Source organism: Euprymna scolopes, chromosome 11, assembly GCF_053919585.1.
Source record: "Euprymna scolopes isolate OS-2025 chromosome 11, ASM5391958v1, whole genome shotgun sequence".
Classification (NCBI taxonomy): domain Eukaryota; kingdom Metazoa; phylum Mollusca; class Cephalopoda; order Sepiida; family Sepiolidae; genus Euprymna; species Euprymna scolopes.
This window is the reverse complement of record NC_136492.1, coordinates 6566986-6588640: the sequence shown is the minus strand read 5'-3', so window position 1 is coordinate 6588640 and position 21655 is coordinate 6566986. Positions and strand designations below refer to the sequence as shown.

General features: G+C 24.7%; 1 protein-coding gene across 1 annotated transcript in view; it reads right to left on the bottom strand.

The window, feature by feature from the left end:
* Positions 1-21655, bottom strand: part of LOC145287758 (N(6)-adenine-specific methyltransferase METTL4-like) — a 769319-nt gene that overhangs the window by 307172 nt on the left and 440492 nt on the right. Inside the window, exons 6-7 of the mRNA XM_080135539.1 lie at positions 15989-16163; positions 312-501 (exon numbers count right to left, since the gene is read on the bottom strand). Of these exons, the coding sequence (XP_079991665.1) occupies positions 312-501; positions 15989-16163 (365 nt within the window). The remainder of the gene's footprint in view (positions 1-311; positions 502-15988; positions 16164-21655) is intronic.

Here is a 21655-nt window from a genome sequence, read left to right as displayed (position 1 = left end):
AAAGGTAAAAAAAAAACCTTACAAATTAAAAGAAAGGTTTAAAAAAATTTTAATTAAAAAAGTAAAAAAATTATAAGAATTTAAAACATTTTAAAAAGGTAAAAAAAAATTAAAAAAATAAAAATTATTTTAAAATTAAGATAAGTAAAAAAGAAAGTAAAAAAATTTAAAAGTTTAAAAAAATTTAACTTAAAAGAAGTAAAAAAATGAAAATTAACAAAAGTAAAAAAAAATTGAAAATTAAAAAAAAAATTTAATTTAGAATTTAAAAAAGTAAAAAGAAAGTCAATTAAAAACAAAAAACAACCTACCTTCCAGGTGTGGTTTCTTAGAGTGCAAACTACATGGGATGCTAATTATAACCTTCTCCTGCGGAAGCTTGTTTTCCCCTCCATGACTGGCAGCCTCTTTATTACTTCTATACCTTCCAATTAGGAGAGCTTCATAAGGTTTCTTATGTGGAGAATCAAGATCATATACAAATTTCCCAGAAGTTGTCACCTAAAAAATATATGTAGAAAAAAATAAGTATATGTTCAAAATGTTAGCAATTTATTAACTGTATTTCATATATTTCATTTTGAAATGAATATCATTGCATTATGCCCATGAGTAAAAACATTTTTTTTAATAATTTGTATCATTATTATTCAAACTTGATTTTTAATTTTTTTTTTGTTTTGTTTTTTTAAGGAGTAGATAAGCTCTACCTATCGCCGGCTTTCACACTCTTCCTTGTCTATTAGCCAGGCACAGAGGTACAATATCAGAGCCACCCTGTGCTTGGCCTTGTTTCCTGACCAGGACATTCCCTAATTCCTCACTCTCAATTTCTCTCAGGAACTTACAAATTGGGTTTGCTTGCATCCAACTTGTGCTCACTCGGCTTGTTTTGGTTGGTCTTGTCTAAGAGATTGACAGTTTGTCTAGCTGCTGTTTCTGACTGATAGTACAGAAGCCCTAACTCTTTGGTAGCACTTAGAGTGGCTGCTCTATCATCAGGATGGTTGTAGTTCCATATCGCGCATGGAAAGAGCCCTGCTGCTGTCTCTGGTGGGCTTCTACGAGGCCACAACTTTCTAGACAGGACTTGGCTAATGAACCACTATGAGTGTATACTTGGCGTTCAAACTGGCACACTTTGCTCAACACTTTTGCCCTAACCTAAAATTAAACAAAAACGTAATGAAATGAGAATCCAAACAAATACCACGATCGAACCAGACAATCACCCAAACAAAACCAATTTGCCTCTATCCTTGAGATTCATTTTCACAAATATCCGTGGGGTTAGAGGTAATCTAGATGATGTAGAGTTTTACATCCGGATATCTTAGCATTAAGTGAAACAAACTTACACTCCTCAATCCTCTCTAACTACTTTAACATGACAGGATACCTCCCTCTCTGCCTTAAGGACTCGGATAGATATATGCACAGGCTTGGAGATTATATTCGTAGCACCTTCTCTTTAACTAGAGAGAAACGTCTTGAATCTGATGACCAAGCTTTTATGTGCTTTCGACTAACATTTCATAACTGTGTTAGTTACTTATATTTTCTCTAGTGTTCTCCCTCAAGTCAGGATTGAACCCTAATCGATCATGTATCTGATAGTATAGATGCAGCACTCTCCTTAGATAGTAACGCCCAAATACATGTGTTTGGTGACTTTAATATCCACCATAAAAATTGGCTTGTTTTCTCAGGCTACACAGATGCAGCTGGACGTTCTACTCATAGCTTCTCTACAGCCCATTCCCTCACACAGACAGTAATGTTCCTGACCTGCCTACCAGATCGTGAACCCCTGCAAGCTTCACTTCTAGACCTATTCCTCACTACAGTACCCAAAGATTGTGTGACTAATGCCTACAGTCCACTTGGAAATGCAGACCACCTAATGGTATCAGTTGACATCACACTTAAATCCCAACTCTAAGGTGAGGAGCCATTGCTCAAAACAACAAGATACTACAACAGACAACAGAGCTGCCATTAGAGAACACATCAGAGATGCCCCGTGGATCAATATCTTCTCTCTTCCTGCTGAACAGTGTGCCAATGTGACAACTGAATGATGCAAAGTGGACATTGAAGCACATGTTTCTACATGGAAATATTATAGCAAACCCCACTCACCCTCATTGTGCAGCTGCCATTACACAAAGACATGCATTCCGCCAGTTTGTATGCCATAAGTTAATTTAAAAAAATGCATTCAACACATGCCAGCATGTAAAAATTCATAGATGCTAGAAATCATTGTAAGCGAGAAATAGCAACAGCCAAAAGAAAGCATGCTGAAATAATCAGGGAACGCATAGAATCGCAAAAGATCGGAACTCGTGATTTCTGGGAAGTCTATAATAGTGTAGTGAATAAAGGGCAATCAGTAATTCCTCCACTATCCAACAACCAGAAGGTCGCACGCACGGCACCGAAGACAGCAGAACTGCTTGCCCAGCGATTCGCCTCAAACTCCACCTTTGAGTCAACAAACAGCTCCCTCCCAAATTTCCCTATGCGAAAATCACCCTTTCTCATGTCTGCGATATCATAAAAAACTTAGACATCTCCAAGGCGTGTGGGCTTGATCTCATCCCTGCTATACTAATTAAGAAATGCTCATCTGAGCTAGCCCCCATATTTTCCAAGTTCTACAATAAATGCTTTGCTGAATCTTGCTTCCTTAATAGCTGGAAGATGGCCTCTGTGGTACCAGTGTACAAGAATTCTGGTGAAAGAACTGACCCTCTCAATTATCGCCCTATTAGTCTCCTCCCTCTCTTCGCTAAAATCTTTGTGACCTTAATTAATCAAGCACTAGTTCACCACCTCGCAAAAGCAAATCTTCTCTCTGACAAACAGTATGGATTCAGGCAATGTTGTTCTACTGCAGATATTTTAACAATCATTTCTGAATGCATTTACCATGTACTGGATAAGGCGGGAGAAGCCAGGGCTGTAGCTCTTGATATATTCAAGGCCTTTGACAAAGTGTGGCATGAAGGGCTAGCAGTATCAGAATTTTTGTAGGAATTTTTGACACCCCTAACACGAAACTGCGAATACAATATAAAAATCTCGTAATTTCTCTGTTAAAAGTGGGTTATTTATTTTCTTTATGGATTATACTTCCAAAATAAACTATTACAGTTGTTTTAAAAGTAATAAAAATATTTTTATTTTTTTTTTAAAACAGTAATGAATTTTCCGAACTCAATATTTTTCAATTTTTAAACTCAATATTTTTAAATTTTTAAATTTTAAAAATCTATCAAAATTTTTCTATTGATTCTATTTTTACGATATTTTCAGGGTCAATGTGAAATTTTATGTTCTTTCCAATAAACCGAATATAATATTTTAGACAAACGTTTTTTTTAAATTCACGCCCCCCCATTTTCACGCCCCCCCATTTTGAAATGTCTATTAAAAAGTAAATAATTAATTTATGTTTAATAGGTTTATATATCACAAATTGAAGAGAAAAGGTCAATAAATAATATATTCAAATTTAAAACAAAAAAAAAAATCAGTTTTTTAGAAATTTACCTGTAAAGTCCGAAGTTTAAAACCTTATTTTATAAGAACACATTTTTTCTTTTTGTCTTTTTTTTTTTTTTTTTAATGAAACCTTGGTCCTTGCTCCTTTAATTGAAAAAAAAATTAGGGCTTGAATTACATTTTTCGAGGAGTTATAAGCTTAGAAAGATAGGGGGTCGAATAATTTACGCCTTTCATTTTGAAATGTCTATTAAAAAGTAAATAATTAATTTATGTTTAATAGGTTTATATATCACAAATTGAAGAGAAAAGGTCAATAAATAATATATTCAAATTTAAAACAAAAAAAAAATCAGTTTTTTAGAAATTTACCTGTAAAGTCCGAAGTTTAAAACCTTTTTAAAAAAAAAAAAACACATTGTTTTGTTTTGTTTTTTTTTTTAAATAAAACCTTGGTCCTTACTCCTTTAATTGAAAAAAAAATTAGGGCTTGAATTACATTTTTCGAGGAGTTATAAGCTTGGAAAGATGGGGTGGAATTATTCACTATTTTCACGAAATTTCTGACACTGCTAATGAAGGGCTGCTAATGAAAATTAAATCATACAGTATAACTGGACAAAAACTAAATATAATTAGATCCTGCTTAGGCATCCAGGTTGTCATTGATGGATGCACATCCTAGAAGCATAGCATTAATGCGGGAGTGCCTCAGATGTCCATCCTTGAACGACTATTATTCCTGATATTCAGAAACAATCTCCCTGATAATATTGTGTCCGAGATGGGTATATTTGCTGATGATACAACGCTCTATAACATACATGAAGGAAAAATGGATGTACATAAATCTAAGACAATGGCAGAATCATTAGAAAATGACCTCCAGACTGTAGTGGAATGGAGCCGCAAATGGATGGTAACATTTAATTCTAGTAAGATTAATAATTACAAGACATCTCTCCAACCGCCGATATCTATGACATATTACACTCTACTTGAGAATTCTTCCTTCAAATTCCTCGAACTTACATTTGTGGGCTATACGAACTGGAAAAAATACATAGAGGACATTGCAAAGGCTGCTGCAAAGAAGGTGGGTTCTCTCTATCGAGCTAGAAGACTACTCACACTTAATAGTATCCTCTACCTCTACAAGGTCATCATTCGTTCATGCATGGAATATTGTTGCCACATCCGTGCTGGTGCATCTACCACTAGCCTCCCCATTCTTGGATAGGGTCCAAAAAATAGTTGTCAATCTAATAAGCCCCACTTTGTCAACTAAGCTCCAGCCCCTGTCCCATCGCCGCAATGCTGCATCTCTGTGCCTGTTTTACAAGCATTTTAATGGAATGTGCTCTGATGAACTCGTTGCACTTGTGCCCCCTTAGCAACAAAATCTCACCCCTTCATTGTTGAGGTCTCTAAATGACAGAAAGCTTTCTATTCTAATAGTTTCTTCCCTTGAACAGCTAGACTTTGGAATTTCCTTCCTGCTACCTGCTTCCCTAGCAGAAATTTAAATGTAATGTAAATCAACATCTTGTTAAACTTTTCTAGGCATTGTCCCAAATAGAAGCCCCTTACGTCCAAGTGGCGACATGTCTTGGTGGTGGTAAACGTGAGCAAAAAAACTACTCTTCTTATCTTGAGTATTATGTAATGTAGTTTGGTTGTAACGTAGTCATTACATTATAATGGTGTCATTACATTTTAACAATGTCGTTACATCTTAATGTGGTCATTACATTTTAACATTGTCATTACATTTTCAACGGTGTCGTTACATTTTAACAATGTTGTTACATTTTAACAATGTCGTTACATTTTGAACTGTGTCATTACATTTTAATGGTGTCGTTACATTTTAACAATGCCGTTACATTTTCAACGGTGTCGTTACATTTTCAACAGCGTCCTTAGATTTTAACAATGTTGTTAAATTTTCAATGGTGTCGTTACATTTTAACAATGTCGTTACATTTTCAACGGTGTCGTTACATTTTAACAATGTCGTTATATTTTCAACGGTGTCATTACATTTTCAACGGTGTCGTTACATTTCAACGGTGTCGTTACATTTTCAACGGTGTCATTACATTTTAATTCCCGTTTTCCCAGGAGTCTGGTTCGGCAACGCCCGGTGGACGATGCAAACCGCCAGATTATAAAGAGCGAAGGGAAGTCAATATACAAAAACAAAAAAATAAACAAAAAATACAAAAACAAAAAAAATAAATAAATAAACAACCTACCGCAAGAATTACATGAAATTTACTGTTTTATTATATTTTTTTTGTAAAAATATTTTTTGTATTAAAACTTTCTTTTTCTTTTTTAATTAATGAACAATTATTTTTTTAGTTTTAAGTAACAAAGAACAAATACTTTTTTTGTAAACCCTTTTTTTTGTGTGTAGTTTTGGTATTTGTAACAATTTTGGAGTTTTTTTGTTTTTTTTTTCATTTTATGAACCAAATTTTTTTCTAAAGAAAAGTTTTGTTTTTGTAAGTAGCCAACGACGACGGCAAATATTTGTTTAATGCATTTTATATATATTTCTTCATTATCCTTGTCATAAGAATAAACACTTGTTGTTTTTACAATGGATCTTTTGAAACACAATGAAACTCTTCCATTTTTTCCTCCCTATTTGGAGTCGTCTGCTCGTGTTTCTTTTAATAACTTGGTTTTTGGATAAGTTCAATCAGCATTTTTGGGGTGGCTTGCGTCATCTGCTGAGTGTAATAACACCATTGAAAAATGTAACGACATTGTAATGACACCGTTGAAAAATGTAACGATACCATTAAAATGTAACGACACCATTAAAATGTAAGTTATATTTAAATAAATATGACTACATTTACCGAATTTCCATTACTAATGATTACTATATTGCCCAATTGACCACTCTTTAACCCTTATCCTTGATAAGTGGTGATGCCTATGTAAAAAATAAAAAAATTATGTAGCATAGTATAGTTGTACCATAACTGTTACATTTTAACGGTGTTGTTACATTTTAACGGTGTTATTACATTTTTACAGTGTTGCTACATTTTAACGGTGTCACTATACTAAAGGAAGAAATTTGACTCTGCTTTTTTTTCAAAAGGTATTTATTAAAGACACTTTCCAACAACGCATATTATTTACTGTATCATGTTGAATATGGCTTTAAAGTCATTCACGCCACTATCTGGCCACATGGTGAGTGGATCTGGACCATGCAGTAGTTTCTGGTGGGGCCTCTCGATGCCATACTAGTGGGTAATTGTTACGGCTTTACCTTTTCGTGTGCTACAAAAAAATCCTGTCTTTTTCTCTCTTACTTTCCCTCTCTGTACTGCTCTAACCAAGTATGCCGACCTATTCCACAAATCCCAAAACCTCAACATGAAATATCTCCAGAATAAAAACTCGATTAAACCTAGAACCCCATCTTCACAACTTGGATGTCTTCAAGTCCAATGTTAACAAATTCCTAATGAACCGCCCCCTTAAGTAAACACTTCATCAAATCTCCACACTAACGTAATGTACTTGCAATAATCCTTATCCCTGAGTGGCTTCCGGGCCTTGATAAGTGGTGATCACTGTGTAAAAAAATAAAATGTCCATCTCGTGCCAGCACCCACTTTTCCAGTCTTCTGCCACCCACGTATATCCTGTCGCTTTCCATCCATGTGTGTCCTGTCACTTTCCGTCGGTGTGTCTCTTTTTTTTTCCCCCTCTCTCTCTTACTGTCCCATCCTTTCCTCGACTGTGACATCACGTCATAATTTAGCTCAGTCATGAAACCTCCAATCATAATGTTCACCTCAGAAATCTGTACGGAGATTGGATCCCATATGAAATTTCGAAGTGAACCATTTTATTAAATCCACGGTAGTAGATTGTTTGACCGAGACGAGAATAGTCATTCAAAGAATACATCATCATTCGATTGTTAGCTTTACAATATTTTGACTGTTCTATTCTTCAGTTTACTCCAGTTAAATACTTTCATATATAGTTAAATAATAATTTTATATATGGTTAAATAATAATTTTATATATTGTTAAATAATAATTTCATATATCGTTAAACAATAATAATATATATCGTTTAATAATAATTTTATATATAGTTAAATAATAATTTCATATATGGTTAAATAATAATTTTATATATTGTTAAATAATAATAATATATATCGTTAAACAATAATAATATATATCGTTTAATAATAATTTTATATATTGTTAAAAAATAATTTCATATATAGTTAAATAATAATTTCATATATAGTTAAATAATAATTTCATATATAGTTAAATAATAATTTCATGTATTGCTAAATAATATTTTCATATATAGTTAAATAATAATTTCATATATAGTTAAATAATAATTTAATATATAGTTAAATAATAATTTCATGTATTGCTAAATAATAATTTCATATATCGTTAAACAATAATAATATATATCGTTTAATAATAATTTTATATATAGGCAAAAAATAAGTTTATATATAGTTAAATAATAATAATTTCATATATCGTTAAACAATAATAATATATATCGTTTAATAATAATTTTATATATAGTTAAAAAATAATTTCATATATAGTTGAATAATAATTTCATGTATTGCTAAATAATAATTTCATATATCGTTAAACAATAATAATATATATCGTTTAATAATAATTTTATATATAGGCAAAAAATAAGTTTATATATAGTTAAATAATAATTTTATATATAGTTAAAAAATAATTTCATATATAGTTAAATAATAATTTCATATATCGTTTAACAATAATAATATATATCGTTTAATAATAATTTTATATATAGTTAAAAAATAATTTCATATATAGTTGAATAATAATTTCATGTATTGCTAAATAATAATTTCATATATCGTTAAACAATAATAATATATATCGTTTAATAATAATTTTATATATAGGCAAAAAATAAGTTTATATATAGTTAAATAATAATTTTATATATAGTCAAAAAATAATTTCATATATAGTTAAATAATAATTTCATATATCGTTAAACAATAATAATATATATCGTTTAATAATAATTTTATATATAGTTAAAAAATAATTTCATATATAGTTGAATAATAATTTCATGTATTGCTAAATAATAATTTCACATATCGTTAAACAATAATAATATATATCGTTTAATAATAATTTTATATATAGGCAAAAAATAAGTTTATATATAGTTAAATAATAATTTTATATATAGTTAAAAAATAATTTCATATATAGTTAAATAATAATTTCATATATCGTTAAACAATAATAATATATATCGTTTAATAATAATTTTATATATAGGCACAAAATAATTTTATATATAGTTAAATAATAATTTTATATATAGTTAAAAAATAATTTCATACATCGTTAAATAATTTTGTATATCATTAAATCATTTCGTATATAGCTAAATAATAATATTGTATATTGTTAAATAATAATTTCATATATAATTAAATAATTATGTCATACATAATTAATCATTTAATATAGAGTTAAATAATTATTTCATATACAATTGATCGTTTAATATATTATTAATATTAATATCACTGTGTAAAAAAAAATATATATATATTATTTAATATATATGTAAATACTTATATTAAATTAATTATTCAATATATTTCTAAATAATTATTTAATATATAATAAAATAATTATTTTATATATTTCGAAATGATTATTAAATATATAGGTAACTAATGATTTCATATATAGACAAATAATTAGCTCACGCTGAATAAAGACTTTTCTTATTCAGGTGCGAAATCTATATTTATTTTCTTAAGTATGTAAAGTACAATGGCGTTAAAGTAATTATTCATGAATTGACAGATTTGCTCAGTTATATATAAAGTTGTGTATGAAGATAAGTCATATATGAAGTTGCGTATGAAGATAAGTCATATATAAAGTTGCGTATGAAGATAAGTCATGTATAAAGTTGCGTATGAAGATAAGTCATATATAAAGTTGCGTATGAAGATAAGTCATATATAAGTTGCGTATAAAGATAAATAATATATAAAGTTGCGTATGAATATAAGTCATATATAAAGTTGCGTATGAAGATAAGTTATGTATAAAGCTGCATATGAAGATAAGTTAAATATAAAGTTTCATCTTAAGATAAGTTATATAAAAAGTTCCGTACGCAGATAAGTTATATATAAAGTTGCGTATGAAGATAAGCCATATATAACGTTGTGTACGAAGTTATATAAAATGTTGCGTATGAAAATAAGTTTATGATAAAGTTGCGCATGAAGATAAGTCATATATAAAGTTGCGTATAAAGATAAGTCTTATATGAAGTTCCTTATGACGATAAGTCATATATAACGTTGCGTATGAAGATAAGTTATATATAACATTGCGTACGAAGTTATATATAAAGTTGTGTATGAAGATAAGTTATATATAAAGTATCCTTTGAAGATAAGTCATATATAAAGTTGTGTATGAAGATAAGTTATATATAAAGTTGCGTATGAAGATAAGTCATATATAAAGTTGCGTATAAAGATAAGTCATATATAAAGTTGCGTATGAAGATAAGTTATATATAACGTTGAATACAAAGTTATATATGAAGTTTTCGTATGAAGATAAGTTATATATAAAGTTGCGTATGAAGATTTGTCATATATAAGTTGTTTATGAACATAAATTATATATAACGTATAAATTTGCGTATGAAGATAAATTATATATAACGTTGCGTACAAAGTTATATATAAAGTTGCGTATGAAGATAAGTTACATATAAAGTTGTGTATGAAGTTATATATAAAGTTGTATATTAAGATAAGTTATATATAAAGTTGCGTATGAAGATAAGTTATATATAATGTTGCGTATGAAGATAAGCCATATATACTGTTGCATACGAAGTTATATATGAAGTTGCGTATTAAGATAAGTCATATATAAAGTTGCGTATGAAGATAAGTCGTATATACAGTTGCGTATGAAGATATATATAAAGTTGTGTATGAAGATAAGTCATATATAAAGTTGTGTATGAAGATAAGTTATATATAAAGTTGCGTATGAAGATAAGTCATATAAGAAGTTGCGTATGAAGATAAGTCATATGTAAAGTTGCGTATGAAGATAAGTCATATATAAAGTTACGTACGAAGATTAGTGATATATAACATTGCGTATGAAGATAAGCCATATATTAAGATGCGTATAAAGATAAGTTATATATAAAGTTGCGTATGAAGATAAGTCAAATATAAAGTTGCACATAAAGATAAGTCATATATAAAGTTGCGTATAAAGATAAATTATATATAAAGTTGCGTATGAAGATAAGTCATATATAACGTTGTGTATGAAGATAAGTTATATATAAAGTTGCGTAAGAAGATAAGTTATATATAACGTTGCGTATGAAGATAAGCCATATATTAAGTTGCGTATGAAGATAAGTTTTATATGAAGTTGTGTATGAAGATAAGTCATATAAAACGTTGCGTACGAAATCATATACAAAGTTGCATATGAAGATAAGTTATATATAAAGTTGCGTATGAAGATAAGTCATATGTAAAGTTGCGTATAAAGATAAGTTCTATATAAAGTAGCACATGACAATAAGTTATATATAAAGTTGCATATGAAGATAAGTTATATATAAAGCTGAATATTAAGATTAGTCATATATAAAGTTCCGTATGAAGAGAAGTCATATACAAAGTTTGATATGAAGATAAATTATATATAAAGTTGCGTATGAAGATAAGCCATATATAACATTGCGTACAAAGTTATATATAAAGTTGCGTATGAAGATAAGTCATATATAAAGTTGCGTATGAAGATAAGTCATATACAAAGTTGTGTATGAAGTCATATATAAAGTTGCATATAAAGATAAGTCATGTATAAAGTTGCGTATAAAGATAAGTTATATATAAAGTTGCGTATGAAGATAAGTCATATATAACGTTGCGTATGAAAATAAGTTATATATAAAGTTGCGTAAGAAGATAAGATATATATAACTTTGCGTATAAAGATAAGTCATATATAAAGTTGCGTATGAGGATAAGTTATATATAAAGTTGTGTAAGAAGATAACTCATATATAACGTTGCGTATGAATATAAGCTGTATACAACATTGCGTATGAAGATGAGCCGTATATAAAGTTGCGTATGAAGATAAGTTATGTATAAAGTTGCGTATGAAGATAAGTAATATATAAAGTTGCGTATGAAGATAAGTCATATATAAAGTTGCATATAAAGATAAGTCATATATTAAGTTGCGTAAGAAGATAAGATATATATAACTTTGCGTATGAAGATAAGCCATATATAACGTTGCGTACAAAGTCATATATAAAGTTGCATGTGAAGATAAGTTATATATAAAGTTGCGTATGAAGATAAGTTATATATAAAGTTGCGTATGAAGATAAGTTATATATAACATTGCGTACGAAGTTATATATAAAGTTGCGTATGATGATAAGTTATATATAAAGTTGTGTATGAAGATAAGCCATATATAAAGTTGCGTATGAAGTCATAAAGTTGCGTACGAAGATAAATTATGTATAAAGTTGAATATGAAGATAAGTTATATATAAATTTGCATATGAAATTATAAAGTTGCACTTGAAGATAAGTTATATATAAAATTGCGTATGACGATAAGTTATATATAAAGTTGCGTATGAAGATAAGTTATATATAACATTGCGTACGAAGTTATATATAAAGTTGCGTATGAAGATAAGTTATATATAAAGTTGTGTATGAAGATAAGCCATATATAAAGTTGCGTATGAAGTCATAAAGTTGCGTACGAAGATAAGTCATATATAAAGTTGCGTATGAAGATAAATTATGTATAAAGTTGCATACGAAGATAAGTTATATATAAATTTGCATATGAAATTATAAAGTTGCACTTGAAGATAAGTTATATATAAAGTTGCGTATGAAGATAAGTCATATATACAGTTACATATGAAGATAAAGCATGTATAAAGTTGCATATGAAGATAAGTCATATATAAAGTTGCGTATGAAGATTAGTCATATATAAAATTCCGTATGAAGAGAAGTTATATATAAAGTTAGCTATGAAGATAAATTATATATAAAGTTGCGTATGAAGATAAGCCATATATAACGTTGCGTACGAAGTTATGTATAAAGTTGCGTATGAAGATAAGTTATATATAAAGTTGCGTATGAAGATAAGTTATATATAAAGTTGCGTATGAAGATTAGTTATATATAACGTTGCGTACAAAGTGATATATGAAGCTGCGTATGAAGATAAGTTATATATAAAGTTGCGTATGAAGATATATCATATATAAGGTGTGTATGAACATAAATTATATATAACGTATTAAGTTGCGTATGAAGATAAATCATATATAACTTCGCGTACAAAGTTATATATAAAGTTGCGTATGAAGATAAGTTATATATAAAGTTGCGTATGAAGTTATATATAAAGTTGCATATGATGATAAGTTATATATAAAGTTGCGTATGAAGATAAGTTATATATAACGTTGCGTATGAAGATAAGCCATATATACTGTTGTATACGAAGTTATATATAAAGTTGCGTATGAAGATAAGTTATATATAAAGTTGCGTATTAAGATAAGTCATATATAACGTAGCGTACCAAGATAAGTCATAGATAAAGTTGCGTATGAAGTTATATATGAAGTTGCGTATTAAGATAAGTCATAAATAAAGTTGCGTATGAAGATAAGTCATATATAAAGTTGCGTATGAAGATAAGTCATATATAAAGTTGTGTATGAAGATAAGTCATATATAAAGTTGCGTATGAAGTTAAGTCATGTATCAAGCAGCGTATAAACATAAGTTACATATAAAGCTGCATATGAAGATAAGTCATATATAAAGTTGTGTATGAAGATAAGTTATATATAAAGTTGCGTACGCAGATAAGTTATATATAACATTGCATATGAAGACAGGCCATATATAAAGTTGCGTATGAAGATAAGTCATATTTAACGTTGCATATGAAGGTAAGCCATATATAACATTGCGTGCAAAGTTATATATAAGTTACATATGAAGATAAGTTATATATAAAATTGCATATGAAGATAAGTCATATTTAACGTCGCGTATGAAGATAAGCCATATATAACATTGCGTACGAAGTTATATATAAAGTTGCATATGAAGATAAGTTATATATAAAGTTACGTATGAAGATAAGGCATATATAAAGTTGCGTATGAAGATAAGCCATATATAAAGTTGCGTATGAAGTCATAAAATTGCATATGAAGATAAGTCATATATAAATTGCTTATGAAGTCCTAAAGTTGCGTATGAAGATAAGTCATATATAAAGTTGCGTATGAAGATGAATTGTGTATAAAGTTGCATAAGAAGATAAGTTATATATTAAATTGCATATTACGTTATAAAGTTGCGCATGAAAATAAGTTATATATAAAGTTGCACATGAAGATAAGTTATATATAAAGTTGTGTATGAAGATAAGTCATATATAAAGTTGCATATGAAGATAAGTCATATATAAAGTTGCACATGAAGATAAGTTATATATAAAGTTGCACATGAAGACAAGCCATATATAAAGTTGCGTATGAAGACAAGTGATATATAAAGTTGCGTATTAAGATAAGTCATATATAAAGTTGCGTATGAAGATAAGTCATATATAAAGTTGTTTATGAAGACAAGTCATATATAAAGTTGCGTATGAAGATAAGTGATATATAAAGTTGCACATGAAGATAAGTTATACATAAAGTTGCACATGAAGATAAGTCATATATAAAGTTGCGTATGAAGATAAGCCATATATAAAGTTGCACATTAAGATAAGTTATATATAAAGTTGCGTATGAAGATAAGTCATATATAAAGTTGCGTATGAAGATAAGTTATATATAAAGGTGTGTATGAAGAAACGTGTTAAAGAGTCTACAATAGTTAATGGGACAATGTTGTAGTAATCGTTGGTAGTGTAAATTTTTTTAAATTGTATTATTAAAGGGGAACGGCTCATCCAGGACTTGTTCACATTGGTCTTGAAGACAACCATATTGTAGTCAGCTGGAAAGCAGGAAAAATGAAGAGAGTTCACCAGGTGTGCAGTTCTAAGAAAGAATCTTTATTCATGGAATCTACGTTTGGGTTTTGGTTCAAATAAAGAGTGGGGGAAATTATTGATAGTGTCTTCAGCTACACGCGTGTTTCTTCTGAATGTTTGGGGGACCATAGATTGGAGCTCAGACGAGCACTTACCATGAAAATAACGATAAAGCAGAGACAGGCTCACAATAACTATTCTGTGAGAAAGAGGTCGCAGGGAAAAGAAAGGGGCAATCCCCACTAGGCTACAAAGTCTATTTTGAAATCGCTACAGACAAGGCATAAAGCCACTTGATCTAAGGAATTAACAAGAAGCAAAGATGATTTTTGAAAAGACATAACTTATCTTCCTTTTGAAAATATCAAGGTTATAGGTAGGAGGAAAACATTCAGCAGAAAGAAAGTTCTACACGCCTACAGTTCTTGGACAGAAGGTACTGAAATAAGAAGCTATATAATAATGATGTATCGAAACAGTAAATTGATGAAGACAACTAGACCAACAAGTCAAACGAGCTGGAACAAATGAAGCTGTGAATAGATCAAACAATTCTGAAGAACACATGCCATAATAGTATTTATAAAAAAAAGACTGAGATTAGCAACATCACTGGAACTGTTCAGTGACAATGTTCATCATATCCAGGTTTAACGTTGACTTGGACGAAACATTTCTTTAATGGAAGTCGCTACAGACAAGGCATAAATCCACTTTGTGTAAGAAATTTACAAAAACCAAAGATGATTATTAAAAAACATAAATGATCTTAGTCTTGAAAAGATCAAGATTATAGGTAGGAGGAAAACAATCAGCAGGAAGACTGTTCCACAAGATTGCAGTTCTTGGAAAGAAGCTACTAGAATAGGAAGCTGTATTACAATGAGGTATTCAAATAGTGATTGATGAAGACCACTGGATTAACGAGTCAAACCAGCTGGAACAAATGAAGCAGGGAATATATCAGACAATTCCGAAGAGCACATGCCATAATAGATTTGTAAAAAAAAAAAAAAAAAAAAAGACTGGGACTAGCAACATCACGTCTGTGAGATAAAGTATACAGACAAGTGGAAAGGGTTGGGGGGGGGGTTATGAAAAACCTGCAAATGGAACAGAGATTCACCAGCCGAAATATGACAACTTATACTTCATACATGGGCTGATAATAGATTTGCATAGATATACGCATATTCTATCCATCTGCATGGCTTGTTGCACTTTGCTACTTTTCGCCAATAAATTTGATTTCACTTAAAACGAAATGTACCTTCAACCAGTGCCATCTTGCCTCAAACTGGACGTTCCACTTGGGGAAAAGTTTCTCCTTGACGAAACTTTGATGGGTTTGTCGATTTGTAACCCAAACGGCGATGATGCATTCAGGAGCAGCCAAACTGTTGACTGGACAGGAGAAAAAATCCGCATTTGTCACACTCCAATATCTGAAATACAAAGATGATACACATTTTTATATTGTAACAGCTGCAACATGTCTGGGAAAATGTTTTGCCGTAACTGTTTACCTGGTCTGAAAGTATAAACAGCCGGTGCGAATAATTTCATGTTTACTTCTCAGTTTTTCCCTATCAGATGGCAAACTACATCAGTAACGATTAAGTCAGCTAGTGTGAATTTTTACAAGTGTCACACCGAGTGCATATGTAATTCAAGAATGAGTGTCAGAAATTTGAAGCAGGAGACAACAGGTTATACAGTAGAACAAATAGTTAAACGATGGAGGATGATATCACGTTTTCAAAGCAGCCCCGCCATGGAAGCTGTGCTAACGAACCACCGTCAATAATGTAGAAAAATCTTTAATCAGCACCATCTGCTGTATTGGCTGGCAGGTCTGGATCCTTATTTATTTGGATCCTTATTTATTTGGATCCTTATTTATTTGGATCCTAAATTTAAAGGTTAAAGAAATCAAAAGAAAAAATTTTTTAAAAAGCATAAATAAAGATAAAAAAACGTTCATAATCATAAATTATTATTATTAATTATTTAATTTAGTTTATTAATTCTAATCATTAATTATTATTATTAATTATTTAATTTAGTTTGTTAATTCTAATCATTAATTATTATTATAAATTATTTAATTTCGTTTATTAATTCTAATCATTAATTATTATTATTAATTATTTAATTTAGTTTATTAATTCTAATCATTAATTATTATTATTAATTATTTAATTTAGTTTATTAATTCTAATCATTAATTATTATTATTAATAATTTAATTTAGTTTATTAATTCTAATCATTAATTATTATTATTAATTATTTAATTTAGTTTATTAATTCTAATCATTAATTATTATTATTAATTATTTAATTTAGTTTATTAATTCTAATCATTAATTATTATTATTAATTATTTAATTTCGTTTATTAATTCTAATCATTAATTATTATTATTAATTATTTAATTTCGTTTATTAATTCTAATCATTAATTATTATTATTAATTATTTAATTTAGTTTATTAATTCTAATCATAAATTATTATTATTAATTATTTAATTTAGTTTATTAATTCTAATCATTAATTATTATTATTAATTATTTAATTTAGTTTATTAATTCTAATCATTAATTATTATTATTAATTATTTAATTTAGTTTGTTAATTCTAATCATTAATTATTATTATTAATTATTTAATTTAGTTTATTAATTCTAATCATTAATTATTATTATTAATTATTTAATTTAGTTTATTAATTCTTATCATTAATTATTATTATTATTAATTATTTAATTTAGTTTATTAATTCTAATAATTAATTATTATTATCAATTATTTAATTTCGTTTATTATTTCTAATCATTAATTATTATTATTAATTATTTAATTTAGTTTATTAATTCTAATCATTAATTATTATTATTATTAATTATTAAATTTAGTTTATTACTTCTAATAATTAATTATAATTATTAATTATTTAATTTAGTTTATTAATTTTAATCATAAGTTATTATTATCAATTATTAAATTTCGTTTATTAATTCTAATAATTAATTATTATTATTAATTTTTAAATTTAGTTTATTATTTCTAATCATTAATTATTATTATTAATTATTTAATTTAGTTTATTAATTCTAAAAATTAATTATTATTATTAATTATTTAATTTAGTTTATTAATTCTAATCATTAATTATTATTATTAATTATTTAATTTAGTGTATTAATTCAAATCATTAATTATTATTATAAATTATTTAATTTAGTTTGTTAATTCTAATCATTAATTATTATTATTAATTATTTAATTTAGTTTATTAATTCTAATCATTAATTATTATTAATAATTATTTAATTTAGTTTATTAATTCTAATCATTAATTATTTTTATTAATTATTTAATTCAGTTTATTAATTCTAATCATTAATTATTATTAATTATTTAATTTAGTTTATTAATTCTTATCATTAATTATTATTAATTATTTAATTTAGTTTATTAATTCTTATCGTTAATTATTATTAATTATTTAATTTAGTTTATTAATTCTTATAATTTATTATTATTAATTATTTAATTTCGTTTATTAATTCTTTTAATTTATTATTATTAATTATTAAATTTAGTTTATTAATTCTAATGATAAATTGTTATTATAAATTATTTAATTTAGTTTATTTATTCTCATAATTAATTATTATTAATTATTTAATTTAGTGCATTAATTCTAATCATTAATTATTATCATCAATAATTTAATTTAGTTTATTACTTCTAATCATTAATTATTATTAATTATTAAATTAAGTTCATTAATTGTAATCATTAATTATTATTATTAATTATGTAATTTAGTTTATTAATTCTAATCATTATTTATTATTATTAATTATTTAATTTAGTTTATTAATTCTAATCATTAATTATTATTATTAATTATTTAATTTAGTTTATTAATTCTAATCATTAATTATTATTATTAATAATTTAATTTAGTTTATTAATTCTTATCATTAATTATTATTATTATTAATTATTTAATTTAGTTTATTAATTCTAATAATTAATTATTATTATCAATTATTTAATTTCGTTTATTATTTCTAATCATTAATTATTATTATTAATTATTTAATTTAGTTTATTAATTCTAATCATTAATTATTATTATTAATTATTTAATTTCGTTTATTAATTCTAATCATTAATTATTATTATTAATTATTTAATTTAGTTTATTAATTCTAAAAATTAATTATTATTATTAATTATTTAATTTAGTTTATTAATTCTAATCATTAATTATTATTATTAATTATTTAATTTAGTGTATTAATTCAAATCATTAATTATTATTATAAATTATTTAATTTAGTTTGTTAATTCTAATCATTAATTATTATTATTAATTATTTAATTTAGTTTATTAATTCTAATCATTAATTATTATTAATAATTATTTAATTTAGTTTATTAATTCTAATCATTAATTATTTTTATTAATTATTTAATTCAGTTTATTAATTCTAATCATTAATTATTATTAATTATTTAATTTAGTTTATTAATTCTTATCATTAATTATTATTAATTATTTAATTTAGTTTATTAATTCTTATCGTTAATTATTATTAATTATTTAATTTAGTTTATTAATTCTTATAATTTATTATTATTAATTATTTAATTTCGTTTATTAATTCTTTTAATTTATTATTATTAATTATTAAATTTAGTTTATTAATTCTAATGATAAATTGTTATTATAAATTATTTAATTTAGTTTATTTATTCTCATAATTAATTATTATTAATTATTTAATTTAGTGCATTAATTCTAATCATTAATTATTATCATCAATAATTTTATTTAGTTTATTACTTCTAATCATTAATTATTATTAATTATTAAATTAAGTTCATTAATTGTAATCATTAATTATTATTATTAATTATGTAATTTAGTTTATTAATTCTAATCATTATTTATTATTATTAATTATTTAATTTAGTTTATTAATTCTAATCATTAATTATTATTATTAATTATTTAATTTAGTTTATTAATTCATATCATTAATTATTATTATTAATAATTTAATTTAGTTTATTAATTCTAATCATTAATTATTATAATTAATTATTTAATTTAGTTTATTAATTCTAATCATTAATTATTATTATTAATTATTTAATTTAGTTTATTAATTCTAATCATTAATTATTATTATTAATTATTTAATTTCGTTTATTAATTCTAATCATTAATTATTATTATTAATTATTTAATTTCGTTTATTAATTCTAATCATTAATTATTATTATTAATTATTTAATTTAGTTTATTAATTCTAATCATAAATTATTATTATTAATTATTTAATTTCGTTTATTAATTCTAATCATTAATTATTATTATTAATTATTTAATTTAGTTTATTAATTCTAATCATTAATTATTATTATTAATTATTTAATTTTGTTTGTTAATTCTAATCATTAATTATTATTATTAATTATTTAATTTAGTTTATTAATTCTAATCATTAATTATTATTATTAATTATTTAATTTAGTTTATTAATTCTTATCATAAATTATTATTATTAATTATTTAATTTAGTTTATTAATTCTAATAATTAATTATTATTATCAATTATTTAATTTCGTTTATTATTTCTAATCATTAATTATTATTATTAATTATTTAATTTAGTTTATTAATTCTAATCATTAATTATTATTATTATTAATTATTAAATTTAGTTTATTACTTCTAATAATTAATTATAATTATTAATTATTTAATTTAGTTTATTAATTTTAATCATAAATTATTATTATCAATTATTAAATTTCGTTTATTAATTCTAATAATTAATTATTATTATTAATTTTTAAATTTAGTTTATTATTTCTAATCATTAATTATTATTATTAATTATTTAATTTAGTTTATTAATTCTAATCATTAATTATTATTATTAATTATTTAATTTAGTGTATTAATTCAAATCATTAATTATTATTATAAATTATTTAATTTAGTTTGTTAATTCTAATCATTAATTATTATTATTAATTATTTAATTTAGTTTATTAATTCTAATCATTAATTATTATTAATAATTATTTAATTTAGTTTATTAATTCTAATCATTAATTATTTTTATTAATTATTTAATTCAGTTTATTTATTCTAATCATTAATTATTATTAATTATTTAATTTAGTTTATTAATTCTTATCATTAATTATTATTAATTATTTAATTTAGTTTATTAATTCTTATCGTTAATTATTATTAATTATTTAATTTAGTTTATTAATTCTTATAATTTATTATTATTAATTATTTAATTTCGTTTATTAATTCTTTTAATTTATTATTATTAATTATTAAATTTAGTTTATTAATTCTAATGATAAATTGTTATTATAAATTATTTAATTTAGTTTATTTATTCTCATAATTAATTATTATTAATTATTTAATTTAGTGCATTAATTCTAATCATTAATTATTATCATCAATAATTTAATTTAGTTTATTACTTCTAATCATTAATTATTATTAATTATTAAATTAAGTTCATTAATTGTAATCATTAATTATTATTATTAATTATGTAATTTAGTTTATTAATTCTAATCATTAATTATTATTATTAATTATTTAATTTAGTTTTTTAATTCTAATCATTAATTATTATTATTAATTATTTAATTTGGTCTATTAATTCTAATCATTAATTATTATTATTAATTATTTAATTTAGTTTATTAATTCTAATGATTATTATTATTATTAATTATTTAATTTAGTGTATTAATTCTAATCATTTATTATAATTATTATTTAATGTAGTTTATTAATTCTAATCATTAATTATTATCATTAATTATTTAATTTAGTTTATTAATTCTAATCATTAAATATTATTAATTATTTAA